Source organism: Mustelus asterias, chromosome 2 (genome assembly GCF_964213995.1).
Source record: "Mustelus asterias chromosome 2, sMusAst1.hap1.1, whole genome shotgun sequence".
NCBI classification, from domain to species: Eukaryota; Metazoa; Chordata; class Chondrichthyes; order Carcharhiniformes; family Triakidae; genus Mustelus; species Mustelus asterias.
Window position 1 is genome coordinate 44,923,766 of NC_135802.1, and position 15,968 is coordinate 44,939,733.

Sequence of the window (15,968 nt, forward strand, 5' to 3'; positions counted from 1 at the left end):
TGAAATCAGCATTGAGAGCATTGTGGGGGTCCGGGATGGCCAGCGATCAAACGGGCCAGCAATCAGGACGCTGACCGTTCGGGGCCACTGCACATGCACAGAGGCTCACTGGTTTCAGCCTCCCAGGCGGGAATAGGCCCCGCCCCTGAAATCTAAAGAGATTCATGCTGGTGGCCTCTGCAGTGCAGAGCGTGGGAGATTCTCCTGTGAACTCCCACTGAAAAAACAGCATGAATTACTCCAGTTTTCCTGCAAATTCAACACTTAGAATTATTTTGGGAGAATTCTGCCCTATATGTTTTAAAAATGAATGTATTGATAAAAAATGCTTATTTTCATTTTAAGTGTTATTCTCCTTTCAGTCTGCCCAGCTGCTGTAAGATAAAAAAATAAAGACGACACTATTTGTAGGGCACAGTGTTTTCCAGTATCTTGGCCAACATCCCTCCCTCAAAGAAAAACAGATATATTCACCATTGATCTCCTTACTGTCTGCAATTGGCTGCTATGTTGCCGACATGATAATTCATTGATCAGAAATTCATTGATGGTGAAATATTTTGAGAAAAAATGATATACAAGTTTGTTCTTCCTCAACACATTTGTAATTTCATCAGACCTAGATATATGCTCTCAAGCTATTTTGCATATTCTGCTCAGTATCATACAGTTTCCTCTACACGTTTATCTGATGCAGGCAGAAAGAAAGCTTGCAAATAACAAGAATTGCATCCTTTTTGATTACTGGCTATAGAAGAACAAAACTGCAATCTGTTAAATTTGACAAGTTTGACACAGCCTGGGTTTTTTTTTTCATTTAAGGATGTAAACATGCTGGTACAGCTTTCAAAATTTCATAGTTGATTACTGTTATTTTAGAAACCTTCAATTCTAATAAAGTCATTTCCTCCTAAGACCAATGTTTTGCATATCCAAATTGGTTTTCTAAAGCAAAGGTACAAAAACAAACATAGACGGGCCAAGTATTTGACCTGTAAAAAGGCAAGCACCCTCATCAAAAATAACTTAAGGTTTAAATTCAGTGCAAATCTGACAAGACTAAAGCAGAGATGGAACATGCTTCCTTCACAAAGGAAGGCATGAATAATGCACCAGAAGTTCTGAGGGAAACAAGTTTTACTGAGGAGCTGAAGGAAATCAGCATTAGTAGAGAAATCGTTTTGGGGAAATTGATGGGATTTTGAAGGTGGCCAAATCTCCAGGTCCTGATAATGTTCACCCCAGTGTTCTTAAGGAAGTGGCCCTGGAAATAGTAGATCCATGGGTGGCTATTTTCCAAAATTCTTTGGACTCAGGACTGGTTCCTGCACATTGGAGGGTAGCTAATGTAAGCCCACTATTCAAAAAGGAGGTAGAGAGAAAACAGGGAACTATAGACCAGTGAACACTGGGACTGGGGAAGTTGCTAGAATCCATTATCAAGGATTTCATACCTCAGCATTTGGAAGGCAGTAGTATAATCAGACAATGTCAGCATGGATTTACAAAGGGAAATCATGCTTGACGAATCTATTAGATTTTTTTGAGGATGTAACTAATAGAGCTGACTGAGGAGAACCAGTGGGTGTGGTTTATTTAGACTTGCAGAAGGCTTTCAACAAGGTCTCACATAACAAACTACTATGTAAAGTTAAAGCACATGGGACTGCAGGTAATGTCTTGAGATGGATAGAAAGCTGGTTAGCAGATAGAGGCAAAGAGTTGGCATAACTGAGTCTTTTTCTGATCGTCGGTGACTAGTTGGGTTCCACAGGGATCTGCGCTAGGACCCCAATTGTTCACATTAATGATTTGGAAGAGGGAAGTGAATGTATTATCCCCAAATTTGTAGATGATACAAAGTTGGGTGGGAGGAGACGAGGATGCAGAGATGCTTCAGGATTTTGACAGCTGTGTGGCTCTCTGCGTGGAAGATACAGTATAATGTGGATAAAAGTGAGGTAATCCACTTTGATAGCAATAATAGGAAGACAGATTATGACGGGATTGAGAGAGATGAATACTCAAGGAGACCTTGGAGTCCTCATGCATCAGTTGCTGAAAGTAAGCGCGCAGGTACAGCAGGCAGTAAAGAAGGCAAATGGTACATTGGTCTTCATAGCGAGAGGATTTGAGTATTGGGATAGGGATGTTTTGCTGCAATTGTATAGGGCATTGGTGAGACCACACCTGGAGTGTGCAGTTTTAGTGTCCTTATCTGAGGAAAGATGTCCTTGCTCACGGAGGGAGTACAGCGAAGGTTCACCAGTCTGATTCCTGGGATGGCAGGTCTGTCATATGAGAGACTAAGTCAGATAGGATATATTCACTGGCGTTTAGAAGAGTCAGAAACTCATAAAATTCTAACAGGGTTAGACAGAATAGATTCAGAAAGAGTGTTCCCAACGGTGGGGGAGTCCAGAACTAGAGGTCATAGTTTAAGGATAAGGGATAAACCATTTAGGACTGAGGTGAGGAGAAATTTCCTCACCCAGAGGGTGGTGGATGCGTGGAATTCACTACTACAGAATGTAGTTGAGGCCAAAACATTGTCTGATTTCAAGAAGAAATTAGATATAGCTCTTGGGGCTAAAGGGATCAAGGGATATGGGAGGAAGGGTGGATCAGGATATTGAATTCGATGATCAGCCATGATCAAAATGAATGGCGGAGCAGGCTTGAAGGGCCGAATGGCCTATTCCTGCTTCTAATTTCTATGCAAATTGAATTATAACCCGCTCATATGTTAGGATACCTGCTATGGTCATCTGCCAGTGAACCTATCATGAAGGCCTGCTAAGATAAATGACAGAAACTTTCTTTACTGGAGCGTTCTTCTGCTGCCTCTGCTTCTCCAAGTTCCTCTCCATTCCCCATTTGCCAGAGCTTTATAATATCCCTTGTCAGACCTGCTGGAAGTCCCATTCCGAGGCTGGAGGATGGACTTCACACTACCTGATGTTCATCTTCCTCTGCCAGCCAGCTGTCATATTTTTCTAGAAATGGGTTCCAGCAGATAAATGCTGAGAGGCTTCCAACTTACAAGCCCACATAATATTGCCATCATTCCCGCCTCAAATTAAATTTGGCCTTGAAAGTCACCTGGTTACGACAGAACATGTTCACAGAGTTCTGAGTATTATCATTTCAATTTAGTAGTTGAACCTGAACAAATGGATTGTGTAAACATTTGTACATATTGGTACCGCCTGGTGATTCAAATGAATCCCGACTTTTCTCACTCCTAGGTTGATTGTAACAGGGTTTTCCAATTTAAGAGGATGTTCATGCCAAATCTCTAAGTTTTTAACTGTTAATGCACTATCATAAAATAACCAATCAGACAGGTTTTCTATGTAGAGGGTTGTTTTTCAAACTGGAGACCTGTGACCAGCGGCTTGCCTCAGGGATCGGTGCTGGATCCACTGTTATTTGTTATTTATATTAATGATTTGGTTGAGAATTTAGGAGGCATGGTTAGTAAGTTTTCAGATGACACTAAAATTGGTGGCATAGTGGACAGTGAAGAAGGTTATCTGGAATTGCAACAAGATCTTGATCAATTGGGCCAGTGGGTTGATGAATGGCAGATGGAGTTTAATTTAGATAAATGTGAACTAATGCATTTTGGTAGATCAAATCGGGGCAGGACCTACTCAGTTAATGGTAAGGTGTTGGGAGAGATATAGAACAAAGAGATCTAGGAATACGGGTTCATAGCTCCTTGAAAGTGGTGGACAGGCAGAAGGCATTCGGCATGCTTGGTTTCATTGGTCAGAACATTGAATACAGGAGTTGGGGTGTCTTGTTGAAGTTGTACAAGATATGGGTAAGGAATACGGTGTGCAGTTCTGGTCATCCTAAGATAGAAAGGATATTATTAAACTAGAAAGAGTGCAGGAAAGCTTTACTAGGATGCTACTGGGATTTGATGGTTTGAGTTATAAGGAGAAACTGGATAGACTGGGACTTTTTTGCCTGGAGCTTAGGAGGCTTACGGGTGATCTTATAGAGGTCTATAAAATAATGAGGGGCATAGATAAGGTAGATAGTCAACAACTTTTCCCAAAGGTAGGGGAGTCTAAAACTAGAAGGCATAGGTTTAAGGCGAGAGGGGAGAGATACAAAAGAGCCAGAGGGGCAATTTTTTCACTCAGAGGGTGGTGAGTATCTGAAACAAGCTGCCAGAGGCAGTAGTAGAGGCGGGTACAATTTTGTCTTTAAAAAGCACTTAGACAGTTACGTGGGTAAGATGGTTATCAGGGGATATGGGCCAAATGTGGGCAATTGGGACTGGCTTAGTGGTAAAAACTGGGTGGCATGGACAGGCACAAGGGCCTGTTTCCATGATATAAGCATGACTCTTGTGTTTTACAAAGAAAGAGATTAGTTTTATTGTACTTACAGCCTCTGAGTAAAATAATAAAATGAATACCAATTCTCACAAACATGCACTAACTCAGAGAGCCCTCACACAAGTACAGATTACAGAGTGAGGAAGGATAGGTTGATCGAATTAGAGTCCATTAGATTTTATATGCCGCCACCAGACAGGTGTGTTTTCAGTGAAGGGCATGTAAAATAGATCAGGTGACTAGCCCACCATCTTCCCACCCACCCTCGAGCTTATCTCCATAATATGATAGGTGGGCACGTGCTGAAACAGCCATTTGCCCGCCATAAGTAAATAAATAAAGTTCATTTATGCTTTTTTTATGAGCCTATTGACTTGAATAATACGTTGCCCAAGCCATTAAACAGTAGAAGTGGATAGACTATTTTAAGTTCCGGCTTGCACAAAGATGGGAAGAAAGAGGAGGCACCTCATTCAGGGGTTGCCCTGCATACATCAGGGACACCCCTACAAGATGTAACTCCCTTTCCTTCCATACCATTTGCTTGACAAAACGCAGCCTCCCAAACCCCGCTACTCCTTCCCAGAGCTCTGAGATCCCTTCCTGCCCTAAAATCCTGGGACTTACCTTCTCAGGGCAGCCATGTTCCTTTTCGGACATCTTCCTGCAGTCCTGACTGTGCCCACGGCACAGCTCTGGTGCTGCCGGGAGTGATTGAGCTGCCAGCCAATGGATTGGAAAGCAGCTCTTGATGGCAGCACTTCCTCTTGAGTGAGAGCAGAAGATGCAGCCGGTTACTTCGGTTGCTCCACTAGAGGCAGTGGTGTTGAGTAGAACATCTGTTTGTAGTAGGTATGCCTCTAGTTCGTCTCAAGGCCGTTGTTCATATATTCCAAAAGTTAGCTTGATTAACTCATGTCTGCAAAGTTACATTAGATATTGTCTCATGGTTCAAGTGATTAGATTTAATGTCCTGCCTCCAACAGTTGAATCTCGGGTGTTTGCCTTATGCCTTGCTAATGGCCCAGGAGATAGGGTCTTTCACATTCCTCGGGAGTTATTGTCTTTGGTGGGGTCTTTCCAGACCTGATGTCTTCTTTCCAATGAAGTGGAATGGAGATGCACAGTGATGCAAACTGGGCAGCCAGTTGGCAGTGATTTCCAGTCATCCTTTTTGGACTGTTATTTTTAAAAGCATGTTCTTAAAAATTCAAGTCCAAGTTTCCAGCCAGTGGATTGAAAATCACTGCTTGAAATAAGAACATCCTTGTGACAATAAAAAGTCAGAAATTAGACTTCTTGCAGGCCAGGGGAATTTTTTTCTATTGTGGAACTCAAAATGATGGTCATGTAGAACACTACAGATCACAGGTGTGTCCACCTACAGTTTACACTAGCATGCTTCTGAATCATTATCAGCCTGAAACCTATACTGATACAGACCTAGGTGAAAACAACATTTATTCAACATCCAGAATATGTGTGATTTGTATTGTCAAATGGGGGTTGGATTTTAGCTGACTTTGAGCCCAGCTGGCCATAAAAAGAGCATACGCATTTCAAAAATGTGGTGGGATTACCAGTACTGTAGATTAAAGGCAAAATGTGTCAGACACTGTTTCTTGCTGTCTGGTTAACAAAAGCAGCTTTATCCCTTTTTTGATAGGCAAAAGAAACAATAGACATAGTTTAAAACAAGACAAAACTTAGGACGCACTCTTCAAATCCAACCTGCAACATTTCAGAAGGTCATTTTGTTTGCAGCAGTAAAGTGGTGCCAAGCTGGCTTCCTTTTTCCTTGTGTTACCATGGAAACTGAACATAGCCATTCGCAAGAATTAATTGCTTTAAAATGTGAAAGCCAGCGTACAGCCAGGACCAAGTGTTCCTCACCTGCATTGTGGCGTGCAACATATCCCAGTGCCCAAGCTGCTGCTTCCTTCACTCCTGGATCAAATTCCTCCAGACAGATCACCAATGCATCCAGTGCCCCACAATCCACCACCGATTGGGCTAGCTGAGGAGAGTGTTTAGCCACGGCTCTCAGCACAAAGGCTGCAGCTTTCTTGTAGAAACGCTTCATAAAAATAAAAGTATTTGATAATGTGTTTATCGATATAAAGCTTTGTGATGCCTAATTTTAGTAGCTTTCTCATGATTCTGCATAATGTTTTTTATTCTTTCATGGGATGTTGACGTTACTGACACTTTTGTTTCCCATCCTTTGAATTGAGTGGCTTACCACTTCACAGGGCAGGTAAGAGTCACATGTAGGTCGGACTAGATAAGGAAAGCATTTGCCTTTCAGAAAGGACATTAATGAACCAGATGGGTTTTTACAACAATCAATGAGTTTCATGGTTACTGAGATTAGCCTTCAATTGCAGATTTTATTTCCAGATTCCAGTTGCTGTGGTGGGATTTGAACCCATGTCCTAAGTGCAGTCATCAAGGCCTCTGGATTACTAGTTACATTACATTACCACTATGCTACGTTTCCCCCTGTGCACCATGATAACAACAATTAAATAAAAGCAAATTGCTGCGGATGCTGGAATCTGAAACCAAAAGAGAAAATGCTGGAAAATCTCAGCAGGTCTGGCAGCATCTGTAAGGAGAGAAAAGAGTTGACGTTTCGAATCCAGATGACCCTTTGTCAAAGCTGACAACAATTAAATATATTTTATGTGTACATGGCTTTTTCTGATATCTAAAAAGATTACTTTAATAATTGACAACATTCTTTAAAAGGACTATTTATGTCCTAAAATACCACGCCTCGGCACCCGTCATCTGGAAGGTCGGGCAGGGATGTGTTCCCCATCGACTCCAACAGGCCTGCTGCTATTTCACGCTCTACTGAACATTGATTACAGATGTAACTGGTAGAGTTGGCCAGGGATAACCGGTGGACCAAAAACAGAAAATGCTGGAAAATCTCAGCAGGTCTGGCAGCATCTGTGGGGAGAGAATAGAACCAACATTTCGAGTTCTTCGTCAGAGCCCAGACTCAAAATGTTGGCTCTATTCTCTCTTCACAGATGCTGTCAGACCTGCTGAGATTTTCCAGCATTTTCTGTTTCTGTTTCAGATTCCAGCATCTGCAGTATTTTGCTTTTATCTGAGAACCAGTGGATGTGGTTTATTTAGGCTTTTGACAAGATCTCACATAGCAGACTACCATGTCACGTTAAAGCGCATGGGATTGCGGGTAGTATCATGAGATGGATTGAAAGCTGATGAGCAGATAGGAAGCAAAGAATTGGCATAAATGGGTGTTTTTCTAATTGGCAGGCAGTGACTAGTGGGGTTCCAAAGGGATCAATGCTGGGACCCCAACTGTTCACATTATATATTAATGATTTGGAAGAGAAAACTAAATGTATTATCTCCAAATTTGCAAATGATACAAAGTTGGGTGGGAGAGTGAACTGTGAGGAGGATGCAGAAATGCTTCAGCGTGATTTGGACAGGACAAGTGAGTGCGCAGATGCAGTATAATGTGGATAAATGTGAAGTCATCCACTTCGGTAGCAAACATAGGAAGACAGGTTATTATTTAAATGAGTGTAAATTGAGAGAGGTGGACACTCAATGAGACCTTGGTGTCCTAATGCATCAGTCGCTAAAAGTAGGCGTGCAGGTACAGCACGCAGAAAAGAAGGTAAATGGTATGTTGGGCTTCAGAGCAAGAGGATTTGAGTATAGGGATAGGAGTGTTTCGCTGCAATTGTATAGGGCGTTAGTGAGGCCACATCTGGAGTATTGTGTGCAGTTTTGGTGTTCTTATCTGAGGAAGGATGTTCTTGCTATGGAGATAGTGCAGCAAAGGTTTACCAGGCTGATTCCTGGGATGGCAGGTCTGTCATATGAAGAGAGACTAGGTCGGTTAGGGTTGTATTCATTGGAATTTAGAAGAATGAGAGGGGATCTCATAGAAATTTCTAAAATTCTAACAGGATTAGATTCAGAAAGAATGTTCCCAGTGGTGGGGGAGTCCAGAACTACAGGTCATAGTTTGAGGTTAAGGGGTAAACCTTTTATGACTGAAATGAGGAGAAATTTCTTCACCCAGAGAGTGGTGAATGTGTGGAATTCACTACCAAAGAAAGTAGTTGAGGCCAAAATATTGTGTGATTTCAAGAAGAAATTAGATATAGCTCTAGGGACTAAAGGGATCAAAGAATTTGGGGGGGGATCAGGATATTGAATTTGATGATCAGCCGTGATCAAAATAAATGGCGGAGCTGGCTCAAAGGGACAAATGGCCTACTCCTGCTTCTTTTTTCTATGTTTCTATGATTGGCCACACTTGGAAGGAAGTCCCATCTTGCAGAACTGTCAGCCAATCAGATGGGGCAGCATGGTGGCACAGTGGTTAGCACTGCTGCCTCACAGCGCTAGGGACCTGGGTTCAATTCCAGCCTTGAATGACCGTCTGTGTGGAGTTTGCACATTCTCCCTGTATCTGCTTAGGTTTCTCCAGGTGCTCCAATTTCCTCCCACAGTCCAAGGATGTGTAGGTTAGGTGGATTGGCCATAGTAAATTGCCCCTTAAGGGGATTAGCAGAGTAAATACATGGGGTTACTTGGAGGGGGCCTAGGTGGGATTGTCAGTGCAGGCCCGTTGGGCCAAATGGCCTGATTAGCCGACAGCACTCCAGCCCATCCAGGCACAATGCTGCAGTGGCTGGAAGAGGTGTTGCAGTGTCATGCCTGAGACTAAGCTGTGGTCCTGGAGACAAGAGGGTAGGGGATACCCTGAGGGATCACGAGGGGACGATCTCGTTGTAAACCAATGGGAGAGGAAGAGCCAGCGGCCTATGGTCCGTGAGAGGAGGGCACCCATTAGTTTGAAGGGGCCTTCCAATAACTCCCTTCCTGCCTGAGATTGAGGGTGAGAACTTTTCTGTCTCCCACCCTCAGTCATCAGATGCCTGTCAGCCTAAAATTCGACGATGGGTGAGAAAAGACCTTAAGTGGCCATTAAGTTGCCACTTAAGGGCATTAATGGGGCATGGGTGGGCCTCCCATTTCAGTTCCTGTCTGCCCCACTGTAAAATTATGTCAGGGTTAGGCAGGACCCCAGAGGGAGCCCCGTCCATACTATTTTATTCTCCCTCCGCCAGTTTTTCTTTTAACTAAGTCTGTACATGGGCAAACACTGGCAAAACTGCTGATATAATTACATCACATTCATCCATCATTTCCACTCTGTTAAAGATCTAAATGTGAACATCACCAAATGAAAATTACATTGCAAAGGTTTGGATTACAGCTGACAAATTATCTGCTGCTGCATAGGCATTGTGAGTCTGCCAATGTGGTAGCTCTAAAGAAAAGTTTTAAGAACAAACTAATCATGACTGTTCTTTTCATTAAACTTGCTTTCCTTATGTAATGCAACACAAACACCATTGTATGAAAAGATAAAGTAACCGGAGCTTTCAAGATGTGACCAGAAACTACAATGAGCAGAACCAAAATGTGAATCGCCATATTAATTACCTGGAAGTTAAACTGAATAAACCTTGTGGCACCTACTCATAAATAATCAGTGGATTTTAATATACACTGATGTATCCTTTCCCTTTTGAGAAAATTAATACAATTTTTATTTTAAAATATGCACCTGACATCAACAAGTGAAAAATTATCACTGTTTTTGAAATATATAAAAATGGCAATTTAATAAGCTTTTTCTCTAAACAGGTTTGAAATAATGTGTCATCACTGTAATCATCAACTTTAAAGTCAGGAAGGTAGTTTTGCCCAAGGGACAAACAGATTGCTTGCATGTGCAGCTAAACTCTACATGAACTGGCTAATTAGCTTCCTTCACTTGCCCTCAGTCACTAAAGTATGATAGGCCTTTTGTGACCTCACGCTAATCTGCTGGTGCCCTCAATGATCCCAGCTAACCACTGTCTCACAGCTGCCTGACAAACTAAAAGCCAATGTGCAAAGCCTCCTTGGTGCAGGCAATTTATGCTGTTTTTAAATGGGATCCCTTCAGTAGGAGAAAAAAATATACAAGACTAGCTCACAGTTGGAATACAAATCATTATGGCATATGCAATTACATTTATTTTAATAGATGCTTTCACTCTTCTAAGTAATGAGAAACTGTGGAACTCTACCTTTATGATTTTGCCAATATTATCTCTTTTTTGATCTCAGTATAAAGGAAATATGAGGTCTTACATTTTGTTCCGCCAATGAATACACAAGCTGCGGAAGAATGTCTCCCTTAACAACAGCCTCAGCCAGATCATCATTGTAATTAGCTAGACGTCCCAGTGCCAAAGCTGCTGTCTGCTGAATGTTTGGAACCACATCTAGTAAGAGGGGCCTCAAAAGAGACATCACACCTATGAGAGAGAAAAAAGGATGATTATATATTTTAGTTTTATTCCACAATACTGTGATTTAGAAAGCAGTTGCTTTTTAAATCATGCTTGTTCAATCTTTTTATCAATTGTTTTCTGCTAGATGCAGACAGTATGAAAAATATATTTTAAAGGGAGAATAATATTCTAAGAAATAGCAAAAATATAAATGAATCAAAATGACAACAACCATTATCAATAGACATTAATTCATTTGTCTTAATTTAAAAAGTACAAGAATGAGGGTTGTAATTTTCCATGAGAGGTATCCTGTGCCATACACTGACAACGGAAGCAAACCTTCGTTGTTACAAAAATGAAAAAGCAAAATACTGAAATCATCAACATCATTTGTATTAATCAGATACTCACTGAATTACAAAAAACTTCTTCCTTCAATTATAACAGAAGAGCCACTGCTTCAAAGAATGACTGATACTGCTGATTTTACTTTTCCCATCCAGCACTGAATAGTCACTTCCTATCAACTACATGTTCATCAATATGACCAAGAGCCAGCAATGTTTACACTATTTAAACTATCAAAATGAATTAAATTTTGACAAAAGGGAAGTTGGTATTCTACTATTGTAGCAATAGAGTGAATGAGTCAGTTTGTTTATTTGATACATTTTAGCCTTTAGAAAACTGGATGAGTCTTTATTAATTAGAAAAAAGCAATAAAAATATATATTACTATAAAAGATGTATCATAACAAACTTGCAACGTCACACAAGAAAAAACTACTTAATTGGCTGCAAAGTTCTCCGGGAAAGTCCTAGGGTTGTGTGGGAGCAGCAATATATCACATTTCACCTCACTGGCATACTTGTGTATAATAATAAGACTTACATTATCAAATTGCTTTGTACATAAGTTTAATGATGAAAAGTCTTAACTTGTATATATTATTGAGATGATTCATGAATTTTGGATTATGTTAAGAAAGTTTTAAAGTTGGCATCTCCCTAAGTTCTAAAGATTGTCATGTAGCTTTAAGAAAGAACATGTGGAAACATGCATAGAAACATACACAGAAGATAGAAGCAGGAGTAGGCCATTCGGCCATTTGAGCCTGCTCCACCATTCATCAAGTCAATACCCTGATCCTGCCTCCCCTCCATATCTCTTTGATCCCCAAGAGCTATATCTAATTTCTTCTTGAAATCACACAACATTTTGGCCTCAACTACTTTCTATGGTAGTGAATTCCACAGATGCACTACTACTCTCTGGGTGAAGGGATTTCACCTCATTTCAGTTCTAAAAGGTTATCCTCAAACTATGACTCCCAGTACTGGACTCCCCTACCATCAGGAACATTCTTTCTGAATCTACCCTATCTAACCCAGTTAAAATTTTATAAGTTTCTAAGAGATCCCCTCTCACTCTTCTAAACTCCAATGAATATAATCCTAACCGATTTAGTCCTGCCATCCCAAGAATCAGCCTGGTAAAACTTCACTGCACTCCCTCTATAGCGAGACCATCCTTCCTCAGATAAGGACACCAAAACTGCACACAATACTCCAGATGTGGCCTCACCAACACCCTATTCAATTGCAGTAAAACATCCTTATTCCTATTCTCAAATCTTCTCGCTATGAAGCCCAACATACCATTAGTTTCCACTGGCGGGTGAAACTAGAACTAGGGGGCATAGCTCAAAACAAGGGAGAGCAGATATAGGACTGAGTTGAGGAGGGTTGTGAATCTATGGAATTCCCTGCCCAGTGAAGCAGTTGAGGCTACCTCATTGAATGTTTTTAAGGCAAAGATAGATAGATTTTTGAACAGTAAAGGAATCAAGGGTTATGGTGAGCAGGCGGGTAAGTGGAGCTGAGCCACGAAAAGATCAGCCAAGATCTTATTGAATGGCGGAGAAGGCTCAAGAGGTCAGATGGCCTACTCCTAGTTCTTACGTTCTTATGTCATAGCTAGGGTGTAATGGTAATGGACATTAAAATCTCCCATTGTGTTCTGTGCCCTGGTCTTGGGATTTGATCTTTATTAGGGACAATGAATTTATGGCCTGAAAATGCAAGCAACTCAGTTCCTTTTTGTGTTCATACTTGTTTTTTGCTTGTCTTGTTTGGATTTTTAGATGCTACAGGTTGGAAGGGACCGATTTTAGCAATGTCGTCTTTTTGATGAATAAATTCCAACTTTGAACACTAAGATCTGTTAACCTTAGCCACTTGAGCGATAGGCAAATTAAGGGGAAGTGTTGACTTTAACTTTACATGTGATTCAGAAAGCTCTATGCTATTATGTACCTATGTGACTCATGAAGACAAAAAGCTTGAACAATCTTGGTCTCCCTACGGGAAGCTCTTATAATTATAACCATAAGAAAAGTTGGCATAATCTTTCTGAATAGCAGTTTATCATAGAATCATAGAACAGAATTCCTACAGTGCTGAAGGAGGCCATTTGGTGCATTGAGCTTGCACCTACATCAATCCCACCCAGGCCCTATCCTGGTAACTCCATGTACTAACCCTGCTCGTCTCCTTGGGGCAATTTAGCATGCCCAATCAACCTAACCCACACATCTTTTAACGTGGGAGGAAATCGGAGCACCCGGAGGAAACCTATGCAGATATGCGGAGAACATGCAGACTCCACACAGACAGTGACCTGAGGCCGGAATTGAACCTGGGTCCCTGGTGCTGTGAGGCAGCAGTGTTAAACACGCTGCCACCATGCTGCTCAAAAATAGAATTTCACAAAATAATTTTAAAAATCATTTTATGATACTTTCAAGTTGTAAAGTAAATACATCAGGGTTTTCACTCAGAATTATTTGTTTTTATGTTTCAAATGCATTATGATCTCTATTTTCACCTGTACACATATTTTCAATTATTGACAAAAAAGCAGGCACTACATTATGTGATAATGGATAGTAAAGTGCAACTTCAATGGATTCTATTTTTGATCACTGAAAGGCAGCAGTGTTGATTTTCCTCTGTATTACATCTAGAATCATAGAAACTCTACAGTGCAGAAAGAGGCCACTTGGCCCATCGAGTCTGCACCAACCACAATCCCACCTAGGCCCTACCCCCATATCCCTACGTATTTACCCGCTAATCCCTCTAACCTACGCATCTCAGGACACTAAGGGGCAATTTTTGCATGGCCAATCAACCTAACCCGCACATCTTTGGACTGTGGGAGGAAACCGGAGCATCCGGAGGAAACCCACGCAGACATGAGGAGAATGTGCAAACTCCACACAGACAGTGACCCAAGCCGGGAATCGAACCCAGGTCCCTGGAGCTGTGAAGCAGCAGTGCTAACCACTGTGCTACCGTGCCACCCAAGGTATCTAGAGTATGGCTATTTCCTAGGCTCAATGGAGAGATCTTCTGTGAAGTTGAGTTTCTACTCCCTTTACAACATGTATACTTGCAGAAGTTTGGCAAAGCAAACATTGAAATTGTAGGAGAATGAGGAAGGAGTAATGATACATTCCTCTTCCCTTATTTCTATTTGGCAAGACAAATAGGCTTGACAGTATGGGTCACGAGATCTGAGAAGAACCAGGCAAAAAGTAGATAGAGACACTAAAAGGTAAGCATTAAGATTAGAGCTCACAAATCTTTGGGCTGAACTCTTCCAGCTGCTGTTTACAAACAGTGATAGACTCCTTGACAACAGCTATTTCTGCTATGGAGGAACATCAGACCAATGCAGATGATATGAATCTTGAACTATAGATGGGTTCCGGTTACTTGCACCAATGTTAAGCAGGGGAATGGGAGTGAAGGGGTCTGGAGAGAGGAAGGAAAACTGAACCCCATATCTCTACCGAATATTATGCATGATGGTGTTGTGAAGATCACCACTGTTGAGGACTCAAGACCTGTGTCTCACAGGTTATATACATATATTGCTAAACTGCTGTGCCCATTTTGCCCCTAAAGTATGCCTCACCCCCAAATCTCAGATGATTAGAACTAAACTGCAATGTGACGTTATCAGTTCCACAGAAAACATCGCTGGTAGTCTTCCTAAGGGGGAATAACAATGTTCATGCTAAATTTTAGGCATGTTGACTTTCACTATTATAGAGGTTCTTAATTCTATACACATGGAAGCTGAGTATAAACTTATAATGATTCTAAAAATAAAAATAGACGGGCAAGGATGTTGGTTTGGGGCACGCTGAAAGTGACTGTGCACAATACCTGCTTTCAAGGAGTCTATCGCTGTTTGGAAACAGCAGCTGGAAGAGAGCAGCCCCAAAGATTTGTAAGCATAGCATCTCAATGCTTATTTTTCAGTTTCTCTACGTACTTGCTGCCTGGTCTTTCTCAGATATTGTGACCCAACAGTGGGAGATTAATACATTTTCTTTCAAGTTGAATAATAGGTACAACATAAGAACAATCAACTCTCCTCTTCAACATCCAAATAAATTCAATATCTTGATTAATATTTGAACTCCAATATTCCCTGGACAGCAGGTTTGGAAATCCTGTCTTGAATTGGGTTCTTTACCATACTCCTGAACAGTTTTTGTTGCAGCAACTTGTCAATGGTGGTTTCCCAATACTTTCCATCTTCAGGGCAGAAAGGGGATGAAGGTTCCTCAGTCTACCTCAAGTCAGAATGGGAATCAAAACCTTGTTGTCAACATTATACTGAACCACATGCTAGCCAAAAACAACTGAGCTAACTGGCGATGGGATATACAAAGAACAAAGAACAGTACAGCACAGGAAACAGGCCCTTCGGCCCTCCAAGCCTGTGCCGCTCCTTGGTCCAACTAGACCAATCGTTTGTATCCCTCCATTCCCAGGCTGCTCATGTGACTATCCAGGTAAGTCTTAAACAATGTCAGCGTGCCTGCCTCCACCACCCTACTTGGCAGCGCATTCCAGGCCCCCACCACCCTCTGTGTAAAAAACGTCCCTCTGATATCTGAGTTATACTTCGCCCCTCTCAGCTTGAGCCCATGACCCCTCGTGATCGTCACCTCCGACCTGGGAAAAAGCTTCCCACTGTTCACCCTATCTATACCCTTCATAATCTTGTACACCTCTATTAGATCTCCCCTCCCGTCTTTCCAAGGAGAACAACCCCAGTCTACCCAATCTCTCCTCATAGCTAAGACCCTCGATACCAGGCAACATCCTGGTAAACCTTCTCTGCACTCTCTCTAACGCCTCCACGTCCTTCTGGTAGTGCGGCGACCAGAACTGGACGCAGTAC

General features: G+C 41.7%; 1 protein-coding gene across 2 annotated transcripts in view; it reads right to left on the reverse strand.

Moving 5' to 3' along the window:
* The window catches only part of spag6 (sperm associated antigen 6), a 149,529-nt gene that overhangs the window by 76,475 nt on the left and 57,086 nt on the right, over nucleotides 1–15,968 (reverse strand). For both annotated transcript variants that reach the window (XM_078234537.1, XM_078234527.1), the window contains exons 3-4: nucleotides 10,560–10,726; nucleotides 6,249–6,432 (exon numbers count right to left, since the gene is read on the reverse strand). In XM_078234537.1, coding sequence (XP_078090663.1) covers nucleotides 6,249–6,432; nucleotides 10,560–10,721 — 346 coding nt within the window. In that variant the 5' untranslated portion in view covers nucleotides 10,722–10,726. The remainder of the gene's footprint in view (nucleotides 1–6,248; nucleotides 6,433–10,559; nucleotides 10,727–15,968) is intronic.